General features: G+C 36.8%; 1 protein-coding gene across 2 annotated transcripts in view; it reads left to right on the forward strand.

The window, feature by feature from the left end:
* LVRN (laeverin) overlaps positions 1–13,911 on the forward strand; it is a 55,726-nt gene extending 41,815 nt beyond the window's left edge. Inside the window, exons 15-20 of one of the 2 annotated variants that reach the window (XM_072597111.1) lie at positions 456–544; positions 2,637–2,747; positions 5,245–5,412; positions 5,657–5,794; positions 9,426–9,501; positions 13,299–13,911. In XM_072597111.1, the coding sequence (XP_072453212.1) occupies positions 456–544; positions 2,637–2,747; positions 5,245–5,412; positions 5,657–5,794; positions 9,426–9,501; positions 13,299–13,445 (729 nt within the window). In that variant the 3' untranslated portion in view covers positions 13,446–13,911. Of the gene's footprint in view, positions 1–455; positions 545–1,542; positions 2,365–2,636; positions 2,748–5,244; positions 5,413–5,656; positions 5,795–9,425; positions 9,502–13,298 lie in introns of those variants that run through there. The other variant, XM_072597112.1, reaches the window with a different exon arrangement.
* The last annotated feature ends 287 nt before the right edge of the window (positions 13,912–14,198 follow it).

Genomic DNA, 14,198 nt, shown 5'->3' on the forward strand with positions numbered 1-14,198 from the left:
CCAAGCACTGTGTTAGACACAAAGGAAGGCAAGACAGTCTCTACTCTTAAGGGGTCAGAATCTAAATGGAGAGATAATATGCAAACAATTATGTATAAACAGTTAATACACAGGATACATAGGACATAATCCCCAAAGGGAAAGCACTAGAAGAATTAAGAGATTAGGAAAAGCTTACTGTAGAAGATAGGAGTTTAGCTGGAACTTGGCCCTTGTAGAAACAATTCCCTTTTTAGAGTATCTCAGACAGTTAATAAGTTTAGTCTCCTTAGCATGGAAGTATCATGATTGGAAACATTTGAATGATTTTGACTACTTAACACATTAAATAGAAATTTCAGAAGAAAAAAATCAGACCTTTAATATTCTGGCCATCACTTTTTTGGTAAAAAGGTAATTTTAGGCAAATTCTATATTGGTTGTTAGTAGTAATATGTTTTCTTCTGTCATTTTAGAAATATTTATTAAAGAGACTTACCCCAATGTGGCATATTTATTCAACTAAAATTCGTGAAAATAACTTACAAGATGACATTATGGTTATGTAAGTATTATTTTAAATATAGATGACTAAAAGAAATGATTGATGTGAATTGGTAGCCTATACCATACATACATTTATTGACTTGAATGAGTGTCACATATATATGTAATTAATGGAGAGATTCGTTGACATCCATCCACAGAAGCACTGTTATTGGGGGGAAGCCTGAAAATTTATAGTTCTGGAGATAAACATACACACATAAAAGTATGTTCTTAACATATAAATAAACCTTGTACTATTGAACCACAGCCAGGAAGTATATACACTCCAAGTTGTTTTGTGGAGCAGGATATCTCTCTCTAGTGTGATTTGGAATGCCAAATCCCTTGCTTATCATTGATTCTTAAAATTCCGTTCTTATAAAAATAACTCTAGGAAGTTAATACACATTGCATTTATATTTTAATGTAAATTTATCTGTTCTTTTGAAAGGTATTTGGATAGGACAAAGCAAAAAAAAAGGATAGAACCCGAAGGTATCAGTAGCCTGGAAAAATAGTATTATGGGGGTCACCATGTATGAAGATAGATACTGAAGGGGCAGGCCAAAAGGAGCTATTGAAGACAAACTTCACCTAATTCCCTCCTTTTTGCCCTGTTAAGCCACTCACATTCTTTTTCTCTGGCCTTCCATGACCAGTATCCTACATGTGTGAAATTTGTTGCTTGCATTTATGGATAGGATTAGGGAATGGAATTTGTAGGTATGAAAGACTCCCTTTCTCACAGAAGTGTGTGCATGTGTATGTGTATTTATATCTACATCCTACAGGTGAGGGATATCCATATATCTATATGGATCAATATATAATGTAATATAATATAGATCTATAGCTCTGTTGATCTATATGGGTATTTGAGGGATACCAATATCAATATCCATATAGATGCACATACACATATCTACATATAATCTGGTTAGCACCATGCTCTAAATTTTCTGCTTAGACATTTTGTTTTGCCTTCGTCTCTCTCTGTCTTAAATGTGATATTAGAGTATGGCTCATGGCAAAGTGATACAGTGGATGAAAGGACAAGTTGGTAGAAGGCAAGACCTGTATGTGAGAGAGTATGTAGGTAAGTGATTTTGTAGGGGAAATGGCAAGAAGTAAGCAAAGATTATAGGACTGTAGACTTAGAAGTTAAAGGGATTTTGAAAATCATTTAGTATAACCCTATCATGTTACAGATGACAAAAACTTAGGTCTTTTTGTGACTCCCTCAAGGTCTTAGTAATAAGTACCCAAGCTGGGATGTGAACTGTTCCTCTGACTCCAAATTTAGCACTATTTCCACTGTTAGTTGAAATCCATGTTGTTTAAATGAACTGAAATGGTCCATTTTTACAACGCTGATTCTTTGCCCCCTCTCTCTTACCCTCCCAAAAAGAACTGGGATGTCGGCTACATATTCTACATTGGTCATCCATTATGGATAGGGGATGAGAGGGATCGGAAAAGGAGACTGGATTCAATCTCTTGTGCATACTCAGGCAGACAGAAGAGCTCTGTACATAGCTCTGAACATGCACTTATTTGCATTGAATAGACTTCAGAAGGAATGAATCATGTCAAGCAAGCCAAGGCAGGCTCTAGAGAAGAGTATTAGTGACTTTGCTGAGCACTCATTTTTAGGTTCCCTTTTCTTTCTCTCTTCTCCTTAACACCTTAAGCTTGGTGGAAAAAAAATAAAACTCAGTTTTAAGTAAAGTATGAAGGGATTTTAGTTTTTAGAATATTGTCTAGATACTTAATATATATTTTATATATAATTCATTTTTAAGGGGAAAGAAACTGAACTAACAAAGGATATGGACTGTCTGGGAAGGGAAAGAGAGGATCAGTGGTTCATTGTTAACTTCCAAAAAATACTAGTCTTACAGTTTTTTGTTTTTGGTGTCCCAGAGTCTCTCAACAAATGTTAGCCCAAACCTGCTCCATGTTTCTTATTCATAAGTCTGTTTCTTTTTTTCTTGATGTTATTAGAAGGCTATTTTGAATTGCTCATCCTTTTAACAAATTGTATTCTTAGTTGAAAGAAGGACTTAGTAATGCAAAATAAACTGTTTTTCTTGGGTTTTTCTTTCAAGACCAACTCTGAGAAGTGTATTTGAAACAGCATGTTGGTTGGGACTTGAAGACTGTCTACAGCTGTCTACAGAAATGTTCTCTAAGTGGATGAATCATTCAGAGACCATTAAGTAAGAGTAATATTATAATTTCTCCTAAATCTTTGTGCTACTTTGACACATTCCATTATACTTATTTCTTGATTCCTCAGCTCTGTAATTTAGTTTTTCTCTTTTCATTTGGCTAACCCTTATTGCTGTTTCTCTGAAACTCCATTTTAAACTAGTTACAAGATATGGAAGTTTGGAAATGAGCCAATAAATTAATTATCCATCTCTTTTCTAGTATTCTCCCTTGTCTCCTACTAGTATTTTACGTGTTCATTTGTATGCTGATTGACCAAAATTGGTTTGATCCCAGTGCTTTTGCAGCCTGCTTTACTATCCACTTGCATCAATGTTTTGGTCTGTGATTATAATCTTGCAAAGGGCAATGATTCCATCTATGTTAATTTCCTTCTTCGGGATTTAACACTGTACCATGAGCTATTAGACGCAAAAAATGCTATAAATATATAAATACTACAAATAATCAACCTTCATAAATAAATATTTGTATTTATTTTTACAGGCAATCCTTGGATTTTGTTTTGTTTACCTAGATTACCTTTTCATGCTTCTCTTCATTCTTGTGTTTGAAAGTCAAATTTTCTTTTCAGCTCTGATCATTTCATCAAGAATGCTTGAAAGTCCTCTATTTCATTGAAAGACAATTTTTTCCCCTGAAGTATTATACTCAGTTTTGCTGGGGTAGGTGATTCTTGGTTTTAGTCCTAGTTCCTTTGACTTCTGGAATATCCTATTCCATGCCCTTCGATCCCTTAATGTAGAAGCTGCTAGATCTTGTGTTATCCTGATTGTATTTCCACAATACTTGAATTGTTTCTTTCTAGCTGCTTGCAATATTTTCTCCTTGTCCTGGGAACTCTGGAATTTGGCCACAATATTCCTAGGAGTTTCTCTTTTTGGATCTTTTTCAGGTGGTGATTGGTGGATTCTTTCAATATTTATTTTGCCCTCTGGTTCTAGAATATTAGGGCAGTTTTCCTTGAAAAATTTCATGAAAGATGATGTCTAGGCTCTTTTTTTGATCATGGCTTTCAGGTAGTCCCATAATTTTTAAATTGTCTTTCCTGGATCTATTTTCCAGGTCAGTTGTTTTTCCAATGAGATATTTCACATGATCTTCCATTTTTTCATTCTTTTGGTTTTGTTTTGTGATTTCTTGGTTTCTCATAAAGTCATTAGCCTCCATCTGTTCCATTCTAATTTTGAAAGAACTATTTTCTTCAGTGAGCTTTTGAATCTCCTTTTCCATTTGGCTAATTCTGCTTTTGAAAGCATTCTTCTCCTCATTGGCTTCTTGAACCTCCTTTGCCAGTTGAGTTAGCCTGTTTTTCAAGGTGTTATTTTCTTCAGCATTTTTTGGGGTCTCCTTTAGCAGGGTGTTTACTTGTTTTTCATACTTTGCTTGCATGTCTTTCATTGCTCTTCCCAGTTTTTCCTCCACCTCTCTAACATAATTTTCAAAATTTTCTGAGCTCTTTTTGAGCTTTTCCATGGTCTGATCCCATTGAGTGGGCTGGGATACAGAAGCCCTGACTTCTGTATCTTTCCCTGATGGTGAGCACCCCTCTTCCTCATCAGAAAGGAGGGGAGGAGAAACCTGTTCACCAAGAAAGTCACCCTCTATAGTCTTGTTTTTTTTCCCTTTTCTGGGCATTTTCCCAGCCAGTGACTTGACCTCTGAATATTCTCCTCACACTCACCTCGCCTCCTGATCCTCCCAGCCAGTGCTTGGGGTCTGAGACTCAAATGCTGCTTCCCAGCCTCAGGGCTTTGGGTGGGGGCAGGGCTGCTATTCAGTGTGAGATCAAGTTCAGCTGCCCAGGTGGGGGCAGGGCCACCTCACAGGCTCAGTTCCCTCAGGGGATTTATGCAGAGACCTTCAACAATGTATCCAGGGTCCTGCCTGCTTGGGGAGCCCTGGTCTGCTCCCACCTCCACTGGTGCCTCCCAAGGGGGCCTGAGTCATGGGGGCTCCCCACTCCCCTCTCGACCTGCCGAAGAGACCCTCTCACCGACCCTTGTCACCTGTGGGTGGAGGGACCCGCGTGGCTGCTGGAGATTCTGTCCCCGAAGCCTGCTCAGATCGGCTCCTCTCGGTGCTGGGCGGCCAACGCAGGGCTGGGCTCTGCTCCAGGTCCGGGGCGCGAGGGACCTTTTGCGAGAGGTTTTCAGGCTCTCTGGAACAGAAATCTTGTCCGCTCCGCTGTTTTGTGGCTTCTCCTGCTCCCGAATTTATTGGCAGCTCTTTTCTACAGATATTTCATGGGCTGTGGGTTTGGAGCTAGTGTATTTGTGTGTTTCTACTCCGCCATCTTGGCTCCGCCCCTATCTCTTATTTTCAACTTAATGATAATTCTAAACCTTCTCTAGACCCTGTGCTTTCTAACTTTATCAAATAGCATGCCTCTAAATTACTTTTTTCATCTCACTGTAATATCAACCTCTTGACAACTTCTAAGAACAAATAATTATGAGGTGTATTGTGTATTATATTTTACAGAAACTCTAATCTCATTAAATATGAAGTTATGTGTTATGCTATTGCCATGGGAAGTGATGAAGAATGGGACTTTTTGTTGAATGCTTATGAAAATGGTGAATTTAAAGCCTATAGGGATGAAATAATAAATTCATTGAGCTGCAGCAAATATCCATGGATACTTTACAGGTGATTTTTGTCAGTTTATTTCATTTCAAGTGTCTTGACTGAAAAATTATGTTAGTAACGTCATCCCACTTCTCAAAAAGGGAAAATAAAATGAACCTACAAAATCTGTGGTAAAACGAATATGTGAGTTTGGGCACTATAAGATGCAGTACATTTTGGAATTTTAAAATTCCACAACAAATTCCATTAATTTAAACAAAATACTTAGGACTTGTTTTGAATTTTTTACGTGAATTCTTGACAGGTATATGGAATATGCTTTGGATTCAGACTTGTTTGCTTCTGAGTCATCAAAGATCATTGAAAGTGTGTCAGCAACTGAAATTGGTCGACTTGTAGCAAAGGAATTTTTAATCGACAAGTGGCAAGCTGTAATGAAAAAGTAAGTTTGGAATTAGTGGATACTACGTTGTTTCGGTCATTGGTTTCATGTGGGAAGCTCTGCTGTGCTGTAGAGTGGCCCCAGAAATCCTTTGAAATGATTAGAGAAAAATTTGCGACTCTTATCCTGTCACACCACAATTTAGCAGCATGAAAAGGGGAAAGCCTTCTTTTTACACCTGACTCAGTTTCATTCTTTGTGACATGGACTTAACATGCTCTGTACCATAGTTTGGGGGCTTAGCAAGTACTTGTCAGTGGATTTTTTCAGGTCTGGATCGTTGTGAAGAGAAAAGATGTTCTTTGTTAAGTGCTTGTAAAAGCAAATGCATTGCTTTGTAAATTATACTTGTTAGAAAATTTTTATTTTTAAGTTGAAAAATTTTAGAAAAGAGAATATAATTATGTTAAACATAATATGTATTAAATCTATTTTAGTATACACATTTAGTAAGGAGTGGTATTTTAGGATAGATTGTGCAGCTATGCTGTGTGCAAGGCAAAAGTTAGTATAGGGGATAGAGAGTTGGGCCTTATACAACATTCCATATTGTTTTGGTAGAAACTGCTAGAGCTTGTGCTCCGTTGACATAAGTTTTCGATAATCCTAGATCACAATTGGGTCACCATTAAGACATTGACTCAGTGGAGAAAAGTACTGTGTACAGTTGTATAAGTGAGTGTTTGGAAACATAATGGAATGTCTGTGAGCGTCTAGTAAAAGGGATAAAAATGCAATTCATGATTTTGTGAGCTTTGTTGAATTGTTGAATTTTTCAGCAGAGAATTAGAGCTTATGGGAAATCCTAGTTTCATCTGAACATAGGATTTGTAAAGAAACGTTTTTCTTTAGACAGGTTGTCGAAGTCTTATTTCCCGCTTCTAGATTGTGGAGTAAATTAGGGTGCTTATTTTAAGGACCTGATATATTTGGCATTCAACATTCTTTATGGCAACCCTTTTTTCTGTTCTATGCCTTTGGGACCCCCTTTAGTGACCAGCATTTTAGAAAGTACCCATCACCTCAATCAGGTTCTGCTTTTAACTCTGGACTTTTCCAGCTCTACCAGAAAGGTCCCCTCCTTCAATTGGTTAGTTCCTACCCAGAACCTCTATTTGAGGAAATCCTGAAGTCTGCCATGCTCACTTCAGACCTGGCTCTACCCCTGACTATTTGGTCTTTGGACTTTCCTCACACGGTTTTATGAGTTATCGTCTCTTATTAAATATAGGTCCTTAAGGATAGAAACTATCTTTTGCTTGTATCTATATTCTCAGCACTTAGCAAAATGCCTGAAACATAGTAAATTTTTAATAAATGCCTTTTCTATCTGTCTAGCTAGTTAGTCGTCATCAAAGAGCCACAGAGCTCCCCCACTGCCACCTTGGTTGTGTGATTCAGTCTTTTTTCAATCCCTGGCCTATAGTTATAGAGGCCCTATGCTCTGAACAAGGCCCTGTATAACACAGATGTGAACTTTGCCAGTGCTTCAAAACACTGTAGGGCCAGGCATGGTTGGGGGCTAGATGTGATTGGCTTTCAGGGGTCTGTTATTAAGTATTACTTAGGTCCAGGCAGAGGAATTTAGGAACATTGCTAGAGTCTCATATCTTATTTGGCGTAGTCATCATATCATAACAACTTTTATTTACTTTAAAATATTGACATGTTCAGTAACATTCAGATATCTCATTTTCCCTCAGCCAAACTGACAAAACATGTCAAGTTTACTAATGAAAATGTTGAGTCATTCTTTCTTATCTGGGAGAAAATATTGCTGTTCAAGGCTTCCAAATTCCTTCTTCAAAGAATATTACTTGTTTTCCTTGTTGGCAGTTTTACCAATGTGTTCCAATTCGTATTGTTGGAGTAAAATGGAGAACTGTGAAATTATTTGGGGGTTTTAATTAAAAACAAGGGTGAACCAGATTAATTAGAGCCCCCAAATAATCCCTTTTCCTTCAGAACAGGTTTATTTGTCCTTAATTATGCAGATAATTAAGAGAAGCCACGTGAGATGGTGGATAGAGGTCTGGCCTTGGAGATGGGAAGATGGTTGTGGCACCCTGGCAGGGTCATTCAGCCTCTCCTTGTCCCAGGCAATTCTCTAAGACTATGTTCCTCCAGAGTAGCAGAAGCTTCAGTGTAGTGCCCCACACTGACGAAATAAAAGTTTTGGAACCACATGTATTTTGGAAACACAAAATTATCCAGGTAATTTTACCAGTTCTTCACTTCATCTGGGGGTATTTAGGCAGAAGTTTAGAGTTTTGTTCATCTGATTGACAATTTTAAAAAGTGACTACATTTTGATCTGTTTTCTTTTATACATAATGTCCTAACAATTTAATTTTTGATATCAGATATCTATTTCTGAAGTAAAGCAGTTGTACTGAGTTGTGGGATGGACCGACTAGAGACTTTAGTATTATATTAATCTCATTCTGATTTCTCTTTTTTAATGCATCTCAAAGTCCTGTGTTTGTTTTTTAAGCTATAGTAACACTTCTGGCAAGTGTTAACTATGGCTGCTAATGTTTTTTCTTCCGAAAATTCAGAGATGTTAGTCTGTGTGAGCCAGTTCATTTAGGTGTGTCTTTTTCACTTCTATGAAATTAGTTGCTTTCCATGAAGTTTATTCTTCTGTAGGGAGGTGTTGAAATTTGACTTGAATGATATACCAGGAGTCCAGAGTCTCTGACACTTGGAAACCTGTATAGAACTTGGCTGTGGTAAACTGAGTCTACCACTCCTTTGGGGCATAAATCCTACTGCTGAACTTTACATAGAAATACCCACTAATTGGCATGATGTTTGTGACACTTCCTGACACTGATTCTGAGAACTTATTCTAAAATGATTCTGGTAGTAAGCTCCCAGATAGAGTGTACAAAATTACGACCTAAAGTTTCATTAATGATTTGAATATTGTTTGAGTATACACTGTCTTTGACGCTATTTGAATGCCTCTATACTATTTACCAGCTTTGTCAGTTTTCTGAACAGGAAGCACAAGGCAGTATTACAACCACTGTATTTAGAAAGAAAATGAGAGTCTGAAAACATGATGATGAAACATGCCATTCATGCCCAGGTAGAGAGGTGATGAATTTAGAATGAAGAAAGAGACCTACATTTTCAAATGTGGCTAATTTGAGAATTTCTTTTGCCAAACTATAGAGCTATGTGTTGAGGGTTTTTTTTTATTATTTTTGAACATTTGGGGGGAGTATAAGTGGGAGAGACAGATTAATTTTAAAAAAAACTTGTTCCTGGAAAAATTAAAAAGAGAAGAGGGAAACCAGAATTTCAAATGAAAAGGAAAATTAATTTTTAAGTAAATTTTTTTCTCATAAATTATGTTTATAATTTATATTATATTTATAATATAATTATATATAATTATAATATATTATTATAATTATTATAATATATTATTATAATATAAAAACCCTAGAAGATCACATGTAAATAGGACTTCATTTAGAGGGAAGTGTTAAGGGATATACTTCTTTGGAGTTGGAAGACGAGGATGAATTGAAGATTCACTTACCACACACATGCTATGTAAAATGTCATTTTGTCCTGCATAACTTTCCCTGTTACTGATTGAAATCTCGTTGCTTTGTAGGTATGGACAAGATTATTTATTCATTCTAGCAGGGAGTATTGCAGAATCTATATCCACAGATTCACAGGTCAAAGAAGTAAGTATCTTGAATAATACTAAACATGGTAATATTAATAATGTTTATAGAGCAATTAAATGTTTGCAAAGCTGTGTGTGTGTGTGTATGTGTATACCATATATAATACCTCATTTTCTCCTCCTAATGGTCTTGGGAGGTAGGTGCCATTATTATCTCTATCCATAGGTGAAAAAACTGAGTCTCAGAGAAGTCAGGTAATTTGGTTAGGATCACACAGTGGTGTGATGTGAACCTGAGTCTTCCTGACTCCACATCCAGTACTTGATTCACCTAGGCCATCTCGCTGTCTGAGGAATATGTGAACTGTGAAATATGATGTGGAAGGGGAAAGAAGGAAATAAGCATTTATTAAGCACCTACTATGTGCCAGGCACTGTGCTAAGTACTTAACAAATATTATCTCATTTGATGGTTATTTGGAGACTTAATTTTACATTTTTGAAAATAGTATAACTTGCATATTATAAGATGTAACACTTTACATATATTATTATATCATTTGATCTTGCACCAATCTTATGAGGTAAATAATGTAGGTGTATTTATCTCCATTTTACAGATAGGGAAACTGAGCCTAAGAAGTTGTTACTTGGTCATAATCACAGCTATGTGTTGGAAGCAAAATTCAAACTCAAATCTCTCCTGGCTCTAAATCTAGAACTCTTTCTAGAACATTATACTGACTCTCAATAACATGAATGTTGTGATATTCCAAAATGTTTGTGACCTCAGTAGCACTATTATCCCTATCAGGAAAATGATTATAATTATTTATTATTCCTTAGTTCTAAATAAAATAAGGGCTTCTTTCTGTTATTCTGAAAGCTTTGGCTGTAGTTCCAACTTGAATATATTCACATTTCCTGGGAACAGAAAAGAGAACCAGCTCTGCGATTTCATTGGCTCATTGATGAGGAAATTCTCTAAATGCTTAGGTTAGCACTTGCCTTTCTAGACTGAAGATAATGATCCTTGCTAGGGAAAACTGAAGCAAAAGTAGTTCTATATTTATATTAAAATGGAACATTTTTGTTTAGTCATGCCAACCTCATAGACACTTACTAGTCCTGCGACCCTGAGCAAGACAGTTTGCTCATAATTAAATGGGGATAATAACTGCACCTAACTCACAAGTTGGTGTTTAGGCTCAAAGGAGACAACAGATATAAAGTGCTTTGCAAATCTTAAAATATGATATAAATGTTCGCTATTCTCAAAAAGCAAAATGCTCTTAATAAAATTTCAATGTAAGGCACATTTATTACAACAGGCAAAGAATAAAAATGAGATTTGCATCTAAGCCTTAGTTAGGAAAAGAATGGTTATATTTCAGTGAGTCCCTTACTTCCCTGACCATTCGTTTCCTTTCCCAAATAAACATTGATGGGGAAAGTCCCAGTAGCATGAATGGAATGGTGAACTTTGAAAGTAGGGTCTTCCATCTTCTTATAATTGCTTTCTGTGGAGATGGAGTTTACTTGCTTCCTTCAGGCATCATCATGCCCAGTTTTTGCCCTTAGCACAAGATGGTCAGATAGCAGATAGCTCCCGCACTCTTCTGTTTGTTTCAAGTCCATTTTACCACTTAGCCAACAACTGATTGGTCTTCAGTGACTGGTTCATCCATCCACTGAGTCACTGTAACTCATACGCTATTGTTATGCCAGGCCATTGTTGCATTCCCTCTGTTCTCAAAAAAGGCCAATGACCTCATGAGGATGATACCTTGACTTGCTAATCAATTGGATTTAAGTGAGGCAGAGTTCAACAAACTCGTCAAGTTTCACTCTCTCCTCCATGTTGTCCTTCTTCTGCCCAACTTTGCCTACCCCACTCTATGACCCAATGGTGTCTACTCATACTCAGGCCTATTGCATTCTGTGAAACTAAGTCCTTTAGCAGAGGGCTCTGTCCCCTTTCAGCATCTTGAAAGGGAGAAGAAAGAGGAAAGAATACTCAGTAGTTTACAAGAAACATACTTAAAATACAGAGATTCACAGTTTATCATACCTATGCACGTGATTCTTAGGTCTACTTATCTAGTCCTAACATATTTCTTGACCTCCAGTCTCAGCTGCCTATTGGATATTTTGGGCTGGATGTCCCATAGACATCTTAAACTCAATATGTTTGAACTCATTATCTTTTCCCCCAAAGTCTCCCCTCTTCCTAACTGCATTGTTGAGGGTACTACCATCCTCCCAGGCTGGCAACCTAGGTGTCGTCTTCAGCTGTATTATCTCTCACTCACTATATCATTATTTCCCAAGTCTCATCTACCTCCACAACAACTGCCTTCTATGCCTCCTTCTCTTCTCTGGCATTACCATTACCTGGTACAGGCCATCATCACCTCATGCCTGGATTGTTGTAGCAGCATTTATCTCTCTGCCTTATCTCTCCTCACATGAATCCATCTTACACTCAACTAGCAAGGTCATCTTCCTAAAGTGTAGGTCTCACCCTGTCATCCCGCATTCAATAAACTCCAGTGGCTCCTAGATACCTCTGGCATGAAACACAAAATCCTGCTTTGATTTTTAATGCCCCTTCCTATCTTTCCAGTCTTATTTATATATTACCTCCCTCTCCTGGATACTAATGCTAGAGTCATTAACTTCCTTGCTGTTCCTTGCACATGAAATTCCATTTTCTGATTCTACATTTTCACTGGCTATCTCTCCTGTCTGGACTTCTCTGCCTCTTCACATTTATCTTCTGCTTTCTCTGGCTTCCTTCAGGTCTCAGCTGAGAGGTCTTCAGTCCCACCTTCAGCAGTAAGCCATTCCTGGTCCCCTATAATGTTCTTTCCTTCTGAGGTTGCCTCTAAATTATCCTGTACATATTTTGTGTGGTACATCACTGTTTGAGCGTGAGAATTCCCTACTAAATTCATTAGAATTTCCATTAGAACATGAGCTCCTTGAGGAGAGTTTGCTTTATTTTTTGTGTCGAATTTTTTTGTGTGTAGAATATTTATTATATATATGTATATATATATATATATACATATATATATATTTGTGTGAATATATTTTGTGTAGAATAATATCTGGCACATAGTAGTCATTTAACAAATGCATTTTTATTTCTTAAAAGTCTGTTAATTTGTTTTATTTTTTCCAATGTTTTGTTCATTATTTTGATATAACTGGTTTCCTTTGTAATCTTACATATTTTATTTAATGCATTTAAAAACATTTTTCTGATAAATGGTCCATAGGTTTTATCAGACTGCTAAAGGGGTCCATGACAAAAAAAGATTAAGGAGCCATAGCATAGAATTTCAGTCTATGGATCCTATCTAGCTTTTCCCTAGCTCATTAAAATCTGTGCACCTCAAAAGACATGACAAATCTATGCTCACCCTTACCATATTTCTACCCTATGGTATGTGGACATGCACATTAAGTATGGCTGTCTGAGGTTCCTGATCCTTTTCTGAATTTTGTGCACTTTGAATTAATGAGCAACACCTCCACTGGTATTCCTCTTTAAAATTACATTACAGAACAATGTGCTATATGAGATTTAATTTTGGAATTGTGGGTCTCCGAGCACATTTAACTCTGATCCTTTTCTCACAGCCCTTTCCTTTCTCTAGCTACTCAGGGATTTGGCATCTACCTCCTAAGGTTGTTGAGGGATTAAATGATATCATAATTAATAATTTAAAACATTTAGCACAGTTCTTGGCATAAGTAACAGGTGCTTCATAAATACTCATTTCCTTCCTTCTATGCCAAGTGGGAAATTAGATTGAGATTATTAATTGATTGTATTTTCTCTTCTAGTTAGAGCAGTTTTTTGGTAACATGCTAGGAGAGGATGACAGCATTACACTTCGTACTGGCTTACAAGAAATAATGAAGAAGAATCAGCAAAATAGCAGCAAGATTGCTCAGATCGCTAACTGGTTGAAGGAAAATATGGCTGATTAATCCTTTGTAATCCACAAAGTGGTTTGCTCCATTTTTTTACTCTGCAATGTTCTGTGATTAAAGCGTGACTACTCCTCATATTGAGTGTTGGAAAAGTCCACCTTTCCTGCTCTCAACCAAAGAATCCTGCTTTGGATTTGGCATCCTCTAATGATGTTTATCAACCAAGAAGATGGGAAAGACCATTGTTTTGTTCCATGCTGATTTCAAGGAATAAACTTGCAATAAACTTGGAGAATTTTTTTTAAAGATTTTTAAAAAAAATGAATCATAGACTTTAAAGAGTCCACCTTTCCTGCTTCCAATCAAAGAAGCCTGTTTTGGATTTGGCATCCTCTAGCTCAGGTACACTAATGATTTTATTAATGAAAAGGATAAGAAAATCCATTTCATTCAGTGGTGATTTCAGGGAAGATTTTCATTTGCAATAAACTTATAGAATGTTTTTAAAAGATTATTTTTAAAATGAATCTGACAGTCTGTTTTTTTCTGTTTTTAGTTTCACAGGAATTTTAAAACATTGGATTTGCACTAATGAAAAGAACATTTATTTTGTATAGGGAAATAAATGTCTACAGTCTTCTGGGGGGGTGATCTAGATGTCTCTCAGGAACACTGGTAGAAGTAATAACATGATAATGTTGTGCAACATTCACTCCTAGTCAAAGATGCCAGAAGGAAAAGGGAAGCAAAACAGGAAAGAGATTGAGGGTGCGTGTGTGTGTGCGCGTGCGCGCCATATTTAATTTAGCT

Source organism: Notamacropus eugenii, chromosome 3 (assembly GCF_028372415.1).
Source record: "Notamacropus eugenii isolate mMacEug1 chromosome 3, mMacEug1.pri_v2, whole genome shotgun sequence".
NCBI lineage: Eukaryota > Metazoa > Chordata > Mammalia > Diprotodontia > Macropodidae > Notamacropus > Notamacropus eugenii.